Raw genomic sequence first — 13,956 nt, 5'->3', positions numbered from 1 at the left:
ATGTCATGGTCCAATTCTGTCATGCGGGTTTGTATTATTTGACGTCCATATTGAAGAAGTGAACGAAGTAATTCATAAAACACTATGGTAGGAAATGAATCATTTTAAACAAAATGGACAAAATAGATTTGCGCAAAAGTATATTTAAAATGCATCTTTCGACGCTAAAATCAAAGACTTACTCTCTAGGTAGCGCGAGGGATTAGAAGTGTATTGAAGGCTCAACAAATCCCACATAACCACATCGTAGCGAAGGTTATCTCCCTTATTTTATAGCAGTAATAAGTTTCGGTGATAACTTGAAAAACATAATTGCATAATTTATAAATAAGCTGTTGTTTATGTTGTTATTATTATTAAATAGCAGCATATATATACACTAAATACACCATCTGGAATTTCTTCATTGGAGGCCTAAATCGTAACCATCTATTAATGAGGGTTAACTTAAAATAATTTCATTATACTTAACAATAAATTATATTTTTATTTTTGTCCTTTACTCAAGCGCTAGTTGCCTTTAAACATCCCATCCGCCTGTTTACACAACTAACCTAGCCAGGTTACTTTGTGAAGTATAGCCTTTTGTTTACTCGCATACGTAAAGAATAAAACCAAGAATATAATTTCTTATTAAACATAATTTAATCTCTAACCAAGAGCAAAGACGTTGCTACAAAATAATTTCATGTTAAACGAAACATTAGTATAAAGAAAAAAAGAAAAAATATATATATATAAATTTTTTTATATAATTGTTTTATTTATTTTTCATAATTATAGCAATAATTATTTATTAATGAAATAAATAATTTTAAAATAATTATTAGCAGTTTTTCTTATCACGTTAAAATAATTAATAGAGTAAATTATTTTTTAATAAAATTCACTCTTTTAATTCGATACTATAACATGACAAGCTCAGAAGTCAGCTTTCGGCAGTGCTATGGCATGAGAATTTGAAGGGGAGAGATGTTGATGGTGCGTGGGAGATTGTCAAGGAGTATTTAAAGAAAGCTGTATCAGACTGTATTTCCAGAGTCAGAAGGAGAAATCAAGTAGGAGTAAGATGGATGAATAATATTATTAAGCAGGAGTTGCAGATAAAGCAAGGTTGTGGAGGAAGAGTATAAAGAAAAAAGTGATGAGCGTTCCCATGAGCAGTACAAGGTACAGACAAAGAGAGTAACTTGTATTGTAAGGAAAGCCAAAACTAATTATCGGAGAAAGCTAGCTGATGAATCCAAAAGAAACCCTAAGGAGTTCTTTCGTTATGTGGCAAGTAAAAGGAAGAATAACCATGGAAAGATTACTTTAAAAAAATGTTGATGGTAGGGAAATTACAGAAGCAAATCAAATAGTTGAGTTGCTTAGTGATCATTTTGCAAAAGTGTACCATCTTGGTTGTGATAGTGCAGTGTCAAATGTGTCATTGACTGATGAGAGTCTAGAGATAGATGAAATAGAGGTGCATAATATATTACAGAACATTAATGCTAACACTGCCATTGGGTTAGATGGTATATCGGCCCATCTGTTACGAGAATGTGCAAGAGAATTAGCACCTCCTCTAACCAGGCTGTTTAATTTAAGCTTCAGTTCTGGTAAAGTACCAATAGAGTGGAAAGAGGGGAAAATAATTCCAGTGTACAAGGGAGGCTCCAAGACTGAGGTTTCAAATTATAGACTAATCAATATATCTGGGATGGTGGTTAAGGTTTTGGAGAAATTGGTAAAAATTAGAATTCAGGACTGGGTGGACAGCAATATGATACTTTATAAGGGGCAACATGGTTTTGTGAAAGGTAGGTCTTGCCTCAGTAACTCGCTTACTTTCTATAATAAAGTAACAGCAGAGTTGGATAAAGGAAATCCTTACTCAGTGATATTGCTGGACTTTGCAAAGGCATTTGACAAGATTCCACACGGAACTGTGTTGCATAAATTAGAGCAAATGGGTATGGATCTGAAGCTGGTGATTTGGATTAGAGGACGGCTGGTGGATAGATACCAAATAGTGGTTTACGGAGGCGCCGAGTCCAGGAGAAGGCAAGTGACTAGTGGTGTACCTCAAGGCTCAGTGCTTGGTCCTCTATTATTTAATTTGTACATCAATGATATTGGGAATACTTTGAAAGAAAATATCCACTTTTTTGCTGATGATGCAAAATTAGGAAGAGCGATAGTCAATTCAGATGATGTAGATATCTTGCAGGATGACTTAAATAGGCTGACGATACGGGCTAAAGTAAATGGCTGTCAGTTTAATGTGGCTAAGTGTAAGGTGATGCACTTCGGGAGGATGAGATCACATGCTGTTTACTGTATTAACGGAACTGAACTGCAAGAAGTTGACGAGGCAAGGGACTTGGGAGTTATTGTGGACAGAGAACTTAAGTTTAAAGGGCATATTGCAAAGTTCGCCAAAACATCACATCAAATTATATGGTTGTTGAAGAACACACTAACAAGCAGGGATAAGGAAGTTATTGTTCTACTTTATAAGGCATTAATAAGACCGCATTTGGACTATTGTGCACAGATCTGGTCACCTGGATTTTTTGGTGACAAAGAAATGGTGGAGAGGATTCAAAGGCGAGTTACGAAGATTGTTGCAGGTCTGTGGGATGTTCCCTACGATGATAGATTGAAGATCTGTGGACTCCAAAAACTAACTGATAGACGTAGGAGAGGAGTTGATCGAGGCATATAAATTATTAAAGGGGTTTTATGGGATTAGTACAGGAAGGGAGAGAACGAGGGGCCATCCCTGGAGATTATGTAAAAGTTGGTTAACAAGGGTGTTAGGACTAGATTTTTTACTTGGAGGGTTGTGAAGGGGTGGAATGCGTTGCCAGAGGTGGTTGTGAATGCTTCGTCTATGAATGAATTTAAGGAGAAGTACGATAGGTATTGTGTAAATAATGATTAGTGTGTCAATGTGGGGTCTCTGCGATGAGTCTTTTGCCTCCATGAAGACACCGTTATAATAATAATAATAATAATTTATTTTGTATTAAAAGAGGGCCTGTACTGCTCGACTGGCCCTAACTGAGTTTAGCACACACACACACACACACACACACACACACACACACACACACACACACACACACACACACACACACACACACACACACACACACACACACACACACACACACACACACACACACACACACACACACACACACACACACACACACACACACACACACACACACACGCGTTACTGATGAGCTCCTATTGAGGATAGAAACATTTCTAAGACTTATAGCCTTTTAAGTAATACCATGATGTGCAGCTAAATCTTGCCCAAAACACAAAAGGTTTAGTACAAGGTTATAAACCTTCCAAATAGATAGATAGGAGTCGCATAAAAAATAATCACCACTTGACTGAACGAGTAAAACAGCATCTAGGTAGCAAGTTTGAATCTCGCTAAGATATAAATGATCTTTTTTTTTTTTTTTTTTTTTTTGGAATGTCTAAGTGTTAGATGATTTTTAGGGACCTGAAATGGCTTGCCAAAGAACTGCCATGTTTGGTCTCTACAGCTGAAATCTCCGATTATTTAACCCTTAGTCCATCCCCAGTACTGGATACATCCCGGGTTTACAAATTTATATGAAACTATCATAAAAAAATAAATAAACAAAACATAAATGCTTTTGGATGTTAATGTTTAGCAAGAAACAAAACAGTTCACTCTAAATTGGGGTTCACATTCATCCCCGTACACTTTTCTGGATTATGATTAAAGAGAAAGCTTTAACTAAAGTACTATTTCCTTATATTCATTTAATCCCCGCTCCTCTCTCATCTGAAAAAAAAAAGAAAAAAAAAGCCTCATCTTTGAAATAAAATGTGTCAATATTTTGATAGATTTAAAGGTCACACTGGTGACCCCAGTGCGCTTTATCAGCAGCTTCATCTCAGCTGGTGACTGGCCTCACATAGCTGCACGAGCAAGTTAACGAGACATGAGGCGGAGCCAAGTACTTCCATCGCACGCGCCTAGTGAGCTTGACACTGCAAACAATCCACGCATATCCACCCTCAAAAATGTTCACCTTATTAGTGGGGTTTACTCTAGCCGTACTTAGTTTATACAGAGATAGGTTCGAGTACGTTGGTTAATCTATGCGATCCATCTCCATGCTAGCTAAAGGTACAAAGTCTAATAAATTTTGCAAGCAAGGAGGCACAGTTGGGGGCCCCCCTTCTATCAATGCACCACTTATTAGAAACAAGCCCTTGGCCGTGTGCGGTGTTAAGAAGTATTGATATACACATACAAGTTCCGTTTTGAACTGATTGAAAATTGCATTACAATAAAAAAACGTGCATTGATTACAATTCTAATCAACTTAATTTGAATTTGATGTCTTACCTCAATCGGATGAGATCTTGCAACCTGATAGCACACGTGTCATATGTACCTATTCGGACATTAGCAGATTACATTGGCTAGTCTTCTTCAAGACACTCCTAAGATGAGTGTAGTTGGCTCGTTTTAAAACGAACTTCCTGTCCATAGGCTATGGAAGCAACAATCAACCTGTTGACCAAAACGGGTTACTTTTTTTTTATTAGTTTTTGTGCTCCACAGTTCGCCTAAAGGTGTGTTCTGCTATCGTAAAAGATACACTGACCTAAACCTGATTTACTGAAAACATCATAGAATAATAGTCACGTGCCCTAAGGTGAACGATTTACAAAAAAAAAAAAAAAAAAAAAAAAAAAAAAAAAAAATCAAACTCCACGAGATTAATGTCAACAAGACCATTCGAACACGAATGGTCTTATTCGAAAAAAAAAAAAATTACTGCTGGCACAGATAAGTATCAGTGATATTTCTGTTTTAAAAAATTAAAAATTTTTTTCGTAGTTTAAAGGCATCCAACTCATAATCGCTTGTTACGAATCCAATGATGTACCAACTTTCCTAGTGCCTTCATGTTAGCATCGCTACCAGGTGTGAATGTAACCTTGGAGTCTTCGCTTACTTGATGATTAGCTATCCATGTGGTTTGCTTTGGACAACTTCTTCTCGAGTAGCTACGCGAGCCTTCAAGTGTCCTTTTTTCCAGAATTCCCTTACAGCGTCATCAGCCGAGATGTAAAATACAGGGTTATACGGTGTGTGTGTGTGCGTGTGTATAGAATGGCCTAGTTGATCTTACTGAAAAGTTTTTTTGTCCCGGCTCAAGGGGAAGGGACCAAATAGTACGCTAATAATACGACATGGGCAAACCTGTAGAGAATGATAGCGTCAAGGATGCTAGGAATTATTCCGATTAATAGCAAGTGGGAATTAGACGACCCTGGGGAGCGGAACTAACCTTTCTCTGTTCTCATGACACGGTGCTTTGTTTCAGTGACCTACGAACTACATTACGAAGACGGAGCACGGATTGAAATCATAGAACTGGATTTCAGTGAATGTTATTTCTTCACCCTCCTTCTTTTCTTTGTTCAAGTGATAGCTTGTTTAGGTAATTAGAAATTCACGGCTTTTTAAAGTGCAAAATCCATCGCCAAAGGAATTCTTGAGAGTTTACTTTCATATTATGTTGGTGTGTGAAAATGGGAAGATGACTTGAGGCTGTCCAGAAAATGTGGTGGAATGTTTAAAGCGGAGTTAACAGTTTCAGAACTGGAAATTTTAAATCAGTTATCTATACCATATATTGCATTGGTTGAATTAAACAGATTAATTATTTAACAATTACTGAGCTGGTCAAAATTAAATATGCATAAGTCGAACAAGGAAACAGTATTTACAAAAATAAAAATAAATTAAATGAAACAAGTGTTTTATTTATTTATTTATATTTTATGTGTGAATTATCAAAATACTAGACTTTTGGCATGAGTGTAATACGCTAATATTGCATATTCATTCTTTCAAATGGACCTTGCATATTTGTAATGTAAGCTGGATTCAAACACAAAGCGTTTTTAGTGGTGGCTAGCATTTGCCTATGTTTGCTGTACTGACACTAGCCTATTTTGTTCTTGAAGAGGCAAAACGGATAGACACACACAAAAATGAAGGAAAACTTTATTGGCAGAGAAACGTGGATGCATAATTTCCAATTTCCCATCACGTAGGAGAAAGGGGCGACATCCAACAGTTTGCTTAAATCAGAAAGAGAATTTAAAAAAAAAAAATCTTTAAATGAGAAAAAGAAACCTAAAACCTCGTTCCCAATCTTTTTTAGTCCAATTTTCCCATCTTACCAAAAGAAAAGGACGAATTGGTCTGAAACTAATCAACAAACTTGATTAGTTTCAATCAAGTTAAATGGCTCTGTAAACCTAATTTCGGTAGTTTAAGGTTGTCGAACATTATGTCCACCGTCTATGGACATAAAAATTGATTTCGCGACTTATGGGCAGAAGAAATGAAGGCGGTTAATTCCATGTAAAAATAATACTGAAATTGTTGTTTAAGATGCTGACTAGCTTAACTGTACATGTAAAAAGATGATGTGAAAGTATGTGTTTCGATTTTTGCGATCTACCATCTCACCAGTCAACCACAATATTAAAATAAACGTTTGATGCAGGAGTAAAGATTCGAATGCAAAAAAAAAAAAAAAAAAAAAAAAATTCGCAAAGAAATTAGAAAAGCCACCAAAGAAGATTATGACAATGAACGTCAAGATTTATGATGCGTCATTTTGAAAGTCCTAATATACACTTTAAAATCTATGAAAGTTCAAGCAACAATCAACATCATCGCTACAGCCATCTTAGAACAAGTTTCTTTGAGCATTTTTTCAGAGGCTGCAATCTGTAGCATCATGGAATAGTCGAAAGGACGATGTTGCATGGTTCTTTGGTTGGAAAGCATGATTAGAACCTCGTAGTGGAGCCAGATCTCTTTATAATAAGTTTTTTTTTTCAACTTTTTTGAATTGAGGTGTCTTTTTAAACTAAGTAAGCTAGCTAGTCTCATACGGAAGGACTTGTTATTCCAGAACATCAAAGAAACTGGCAAAAGAACTCACACTGGTGGTACAGAGTTAAGTAGACTAATTAAAGATACTTTTGTCTAGTTTTGTTCTGGAGTTAGTAGCCTCCTAGGACTCTTCGAGATGCAAAGCCGATTCTAGGAGTGTAACGGTGCAATTAACTTTAAAAAATTACAATAACTTCTTTCATTTAGTCATTGGCCAACCTATGATGAATGCGCTACTGGTCCTGAACAATCCGTGAGTACAATCGATATTGTTATTATTATTTCTTTTATTTCGAAGGTCCATATCAAAATCACATTATTATTTACTCAGCTGTTAATTACAAAAAATAAAAGTTTGAAGTTTTAAAAGATGAAAGTCACATTTCTGTGTTGACAAATGCGGATGAGAGAAAACAGCTCTGTGCTTCCCCTCCATCTTGTTGTAGTTAGAAACAGGGGCGGCTCGTGCACAGGCACTGCAGAACTGCAGCACCCCCAATTTTTCTCGCTATATAAATATATTTATTAATTTATTTATATTTGCTTGTAATGTTTCATTTAATCATCAACAATTCTATACAATTCTCTAATTTTATATAAAAAATAATAAAAATCCATCTTGTAGCAGCACTATGTTTACCACAGTGTCATATTGCTACGCGCGCAAACATATGCACGTCATAGCGAGATGCAAGCTATTAGCGCAGTGCGGCACTGTCCATCGCGCAGTTCCACTGTTGTTTATATGCAGTTTGCGCCAGTAGTAGAGTGTTCGTAGTGCTTATCGTGTTTACTTCGTCTTACTTATTTTATTTATTTTTTATTTACTTATTTAACAAGGATAAATTAGCTAATTTTAAGAATAAATTGCTTACAGAAGAAATAAAATTGACCACTGAAGCATATCCCTAGAAAAACTTGAAATGAACTTCAAGTATTCTACAGTAGACCCGACATGCATGATTATTGTAAATTAATTGACTTGTTAAAATTTATAACAGAAAATAATTTAGATTGTGTTCTTAGTGAAATTACTGTATTGATAAAAATTCTCTTGACAATTCTTATGACTACATCAGAGCCTGAACGCTGTTTTTAAAGAGAATAAAAACATTTCTGAGGAGCAGTATGAACCAGAATAGGTTAAATGCATTTGCGATTATTTCAACCAAGAAAAAAAAATTCTTCAACAGTCACACAAACATGAAGGAAAAAGTTATTGACCTTTTCGCTGGAAACAAAACAAGAAGAATGGATTTTATTTTTAAGTAATTTTGAATTATACCAAACTGTATAATTTTATCGCTAATGAATAATATTTTTTCATGTTTAATTTTTTTTAATTTTTACCATAATTTTACCATATTTTATCCAAACACGTATACACTGTACTTACAGTGTGTGTGTGTGTGTGTGTGTGTACCTTTCGAAAGTTGCAGCACCCCCACGATTTCAAGCCACGAGCCGCCACTGGTATAAAGTATTTCGTATAAAATTCCTGAATGTTATATATTGTATTTTCTCCTTCTGAAATATCAACACAGCTAAAATGCAATGAAAAAAAGCACACTATTTTTTAAGAAGAAATTTTAGTGGTCTTGTTAAAGTTGTAAATCAATTACATCCAACTTCTGTGGAGAATGTAGATACAGTTTGGAATTTAGCATACCTACTAACATCTGCGTGCATTTATCACACATTCTATCACTTATTTCAATGCCCAGGGACGATCTGCAATAATGTTCTTTAAGAGAATGTTTGCTTTTCTAGTAAGATAATTAAAAAACTTAGTACACAAAAACACCTCATTTCCTGACGATTTTATGGCAAAATTCCAACTATTTTGCGACATTTCGTACCAGGTAACTGTCTCATTTATCACTTGGTCTGCAGGCTGCACAAATGCCTCGTTTCACATTTTCCTCCATAAAATTCCCCATACTAAACCCTAACAGAAAAACGTTGTGACAGTTGAAAACAGCACGTGCGCTCCATATAGGAGTACTAACTGTAATAAACTTTCTTTTCATGGGGTGATGGTCGCTTGTCCCTTCTGGCTAGAGACATAAATTTTTCTTTTGAGAGTTTTTAAGATCTGTTAATGTTTGAATGTGTATTGAGAATTCTTTTTCATTGAATGAGGGACATACAGGAACGTGGTAAACAAACCCAACTTCATATCAAGAGTTAAGTAATCAAATATTAAAGAATAATCGTTCTTATTAAAACTAAATTAATAAAAATTATAGCACTTTCTTTACCAGGTTAAATTGATTTAATTGACAGTAACTTTTCCTTGTTTAAATTTTGATCCTAAGCGCTTATTTCTTGGAGTTATTGTTATTATTGGATTGTGTTGTATCCAAATATTGTTCTGAGACTTACAGATTTCTCGGCGTATAACGATCAAGAATTACTAACACTTTTTCATGCATAAAGAATACCTTAAATTCACTTAAGAAACAAGAAACGTTAAAAGTATAATGAAATATATAATATTTATAACATAAATACAGTCTACATGATACTAGATAGTGTATTCGGAGAAACAGGAATAGAATCAGAGTACAAGAAAATTGAGAATATCCCCAAGATGGTTAAAATTAACCAAATCAGAGTAAAGAAAAGTCCCAGGGAATTTTTTTAGTTTAACTTTTAGATTGACAGAAGTATTGACTCTATTTGCAAAGAATAAATGTAAAACTGGAACAAATAAAAAGAAAGTAAGAAAGTGATGATATAGAAATAGAAGGAAAATTAAAAAAAAAAAGCGCAACAGAATGTAAATTAGAACAAAAAGTAAACGAAAGAGGAAAATTAAAATAAGAAACAGAAATGAGAATACTGAAACAATAATTAATGACAAGTTAGAAGTATGTGAACAACGAATAAAGGCAAAATCACTAGAAGCAGATATTAATTACGACAACAAAAAATTAAGAATATCCTAAAGATAGTTTAAAACTAACAAATCAAAGGAAAGAAAAATCTGCAGGAATCATTTAGTTTAACTTTTGGTTGACAAAAAAAAAAAATATTAATTACCACTGTTTAAAAAATGATGATATAAAAAAGAATGGAATATTTTAAAAAACATATTAAGTGCAGTCACAGAATGTCTTAAAATAAAAAAAAATGAGTGGAAGAGGAAAGTGGAAAAAAAAATAAATTGGAAAGCAAACTAAAGCAATAATCAGTGACAAGAAAAACGCATACAAATAAAGGCTAAATACAAACTCACTAGAAGCACAAATTAATTATAAACATAAAAAAAAAATCAGCTAACGCCTTTTTATTCCCGTATACGGGGAGTAGGCGAGGCCATTTAGCCCTATAAACATAAAAAAAGCAGTCGCAAATGCAGGAAAAAAGAACAGAAAAACATAGGATCATTTCAGAGCAAAGAAAAGTCAGTACGAAAAACAAATGCATACAAAATATTAAGAAACATGAGCAAGGAGGTAAAAGAAAAAAGTTAATATTTGCCTTCCTAAACTTATGACAAGATGAAACTAAAGCTGATATCAGTAAGGACAATAAATTTACGGAAAGTTGTAATAAGACCAATATCATTCCCAGATATAAAAAAAGATCATAGGTGTAACTGTAAAAAACATAGATCAGTAAATCTTCGAAATATAAACTGTACATACGAATATTAATGTGAAAATTCAAACTGTGTGAAGAAGATAAACTTTGTTAAGAACAAATGACTTCAGAAAAGAACAATCGTTGATTGACTGTTTTTTTTTTTTTTTTTTTTTTAATTTTAAAAATCCTAGTGGAAAGCATTATGAGTAGATTTCGCCACCTCGCGAGTGGCTGCACACTCGAAAAAATAGAATGAATATTTTTATTTCATAATAATGATATTAATAATAATAAAACCTTTCTAACAAAATCTTAACTTAAGAAAACACAGAATATGTGTAATATAAAGGGACATAGTGGTAACAAAAATAATTGTAACAAATTCGATTTTACAAAAAATCAATTTCTTTTTTACTGTTCTTAGTTTTTTTGTTTGTTTTTTTTTTCGCGGCAAATAGGATTTTACATAATTTGTTGACCCCTGATTATTGTTATTATTATTTACAAACACCGCCTTGAGTCAAAGACTCAGCGAGTGATGCTTCAAAAAAATAAGCACTTATCATAATGTTCCACTGGTTTTTCTGTCTAGAAAACATCTTGTATGCCACGCTAGTCTGACACCGCCTGAATACCTTTGTCGGCCTGGATGACAGAGTGAATAGCGTCGCAGTTTTGCAATTGGTACAGATCACAACGAAAAAATGAGTTTTTCGCAGTATTAGACCAATAGTCTGCTTATTGAAAGCCTAAATGAGGATTGAAAAGTTTATTTTTTTTTTTAAATATATAAAAAAATATATTAAAAAAATACAGGTCTGGGTGACAGAATTCGCGGAGTTTATAAAACCGATCGGAAAACAAACCTCCAAGCATTGTAAGCATAATTCTAAAAAGCAAATAGAGAACTTCTCCTATATATATTTGCAGAACTGTGTTGTATTAGTATTCAAATAGAGAAGCAAGAAGGAAAACATTTTTGTAAGAACGTAAACAAACTCAAGTACAAAATGCTTTTCGATAACTACAATATTAACGTCGCATTTAATTTTGGTATAATAATTCATTTCAAAGTAAATAATTTATAAAATATAATACGTAACTGGAGAAGTAATTCTTAATAAATAAATGTACAATTATTGATAACTTAATATTCAAAATTAATTGACTGTTTTTACTTAGTTTCATTAATCAGTTTTCAAATTAAATTTTTCCGCTCATTATTATTTTCCTGATAACTGGAGAATGAGAGGGAAAAAATATTAAATATTTCTGCTTTTTTTTTTTATTCGACACAAGCAGACGATATAGCATTCAAATGATTTTTCCAAAAGGTGGCGCAAGGAATTTCAGCCAATGCACAGTGGAAACAAGGCTATCGTCTGCAAGTTCGCTATTCTCGGTGGTTGTAAAAAAGAAGACTGTAAATTACTTCATTAAAAAATAGTATTCGCATTTTTTATAAAATGTTTTTCAACATTTGATAAGTCTAAACTCAAAATGATGACGATTAAACGGTAAGCTTTTAAATTAATTTTCATTTATCGCTGTCAGGGGTAATTAATTGGCAAATTATTGGAATAATAATCGCGTATGTTGATGATGGCTTCACAGTGTATTTTTTTTTTAAATTTGCCTTTGAAATAAAATCGCGAATAAATTCTATAATGGTTTTAGTAGATCGTGATTTAAAATAATCTTGGTGTGTGATTTCATAACCTCGTATTACGTGAAAATATTATTTTAAATTATTTGGTATGATTTATTTTGTATATTGTATATCGTTGCGATGAAGTTTGGTTAAGTTCAGGATATAAATTTTATTACAGTAGCTCATGAGCAAAATGGTACGTTTCTTAGCGATGCTGCATATCTAGACAATGGTGCTTGTTTAACAAGGTTATACTAAGCCATCTTCTGATTACAAATAAATTTCTTATCTCTTACATTTCTTATCATGACGTGCGGCTGGCCTCAATTTTCCGTGGGAGAGAAAGAAACGAGGTCTTATCACTAACTATAGCTTCGTCATCCCTGTTGCTAAACAACCCTTCAAGAGACGCTGACAACTATGTTGCACGGATGGTTTACGAAGGGAGCAACGAATACGTTCCATGTGTTATTAAAGGGTGTTTGTAACCGTGTACTCCAATAACCTAATGATTCAGCAAACTCGGTGCTTGCGAACACTTTTCCTGGAATCAAAAACGATAGCTTTATCCCTAGTACAGTAAATAGAAAGCTGAAAAGATTATCTTACCTTTTCGCGCTCTGCGCGGCGTTCCCATGTCGGACGCTGTGCACGCCATGAAATCCTCGAAGTAGTTTTCACTCGGAATGCTGGGTAGGGTAAGTCGCAAGTCCATGCCTAGCGTGCCGTTCGTGCCTGAAGCGGCAACAGTGCTTGTGTCTCCTGCTGGCCCCTCCTCCCGCTCTGGAGGCAGCACTGCTAATCGGACTAGCCTGGGTGGGGAGGGTGACCGCTTCTTGAACAGACGCATGTCTCGTGCAGTGGTTGTCAAGGCGACTGTGGCGTTCTTTTGAACAGCCCTTCCTCCAGGCTGAGGACTTCACAGACTAATGGATTTGTAGTTTTGGGACTCTCCCGTCAGCTGTATTGCTGATATCTGCAAAAGATCTTCGGCTGTTCACGGCTCTCTCTCTGGTTGGATGGGATGCCCCCGAAAGTGCACCGGATCAGAACGTTTTAGGTGACTAATAAGATTATCGTGGATCACCTGAAAAGCAAAACAAAAGTAAAGGTTAAGCTAACAACTCCGTGAAGAGCAATGACTTGGAAAAACAATACTAATGATTGGTATCAGATTAATACCATGAATTGTTAGGCCTTAGCATTTAAAGTAATCACGTCTACATAACCCACATATCCGATGGATACTCTCTTACAGTTCCCATTAACGCTCATTGATAGAAATACATTGAAATCCTCACATTTTCTATTTCTAGATATAAATAGATTTAATAATATATTTAACATTTTTGATAATATTTAATAACCGATATTGAATTTTTAAATTTATATTTTAATATATAAGTAGATACATTTGTTGGTTTTATTTATCGATGTGTGTTATCCTGATATAAATATAAATTATGAAAATTCAATTTGTAACTATTAACAAACTGTTTAGTTTTAATCCTATACCATAAATTCATCATGATTACAGAAATTTGTGTAACTTCATCATCATCATCACGAACCACGGGCTCACTGCCCGTTGATGTCCGATGCTTCCTTCACTATCTTCTTCCACATTTCTTTGTCCAGTGCACAGTGTCGCAGTTTCTGTAACCCCATTCTTCACTAGTCCTCTATGTCGTCTATCCATTCTCTGTATGGTCTACCTCTTCTGTTTACACCATCCATAATACCA

At 34.3% G+C, this 13,956-nt stretch overlaps 1 protein-coding gene across 1 annotated transcript in view; it reads right to left on the bottom strand.

The window, feature by feature from the left end:
* Positions 1–13,205, bottom strand: part of a (arc) — a 123,690-nt gene extending 110,485 nt beyond the window's left edge. Inside the window, exon 1 of the mRNA XM_090400530.1 lies at positions 12,822–13,205. Within this exon, the coding sequence (XP_090256656.1) occupies positions 12,822–13,062 (241 nt within the window). The 5' untranslated portion in view covers positions 13,063–13,205. The remainder of the gene's footprint in view (positions 1–12,821) is intronic.
* Between the last annotated feature and the right edge of the window lie 751 nt (positions 13,206–13,956).

This window comes from Typopeltis vanoorti, chromosome 11 (genome assembly GCF_054136105.1).
Source record: "Typopeltis vanoorti isolate ZY-2024b chromosome 11, IOZ_Tvanoo_1.0, whole genome shotgun sequence".
Classification (NCBI taxonomy): domain Eukaryota; kingdom Metazoa; phylum Arthropoda; class Arachnida; order Uropygi; family Thelyphonidae; genus Typopeltis; species Typopeltis vanoorti.
Note: the sequence above shows the minus strand (reverse complement) of the source record. Positions and strands in the feature narration are given on the sequence as shown.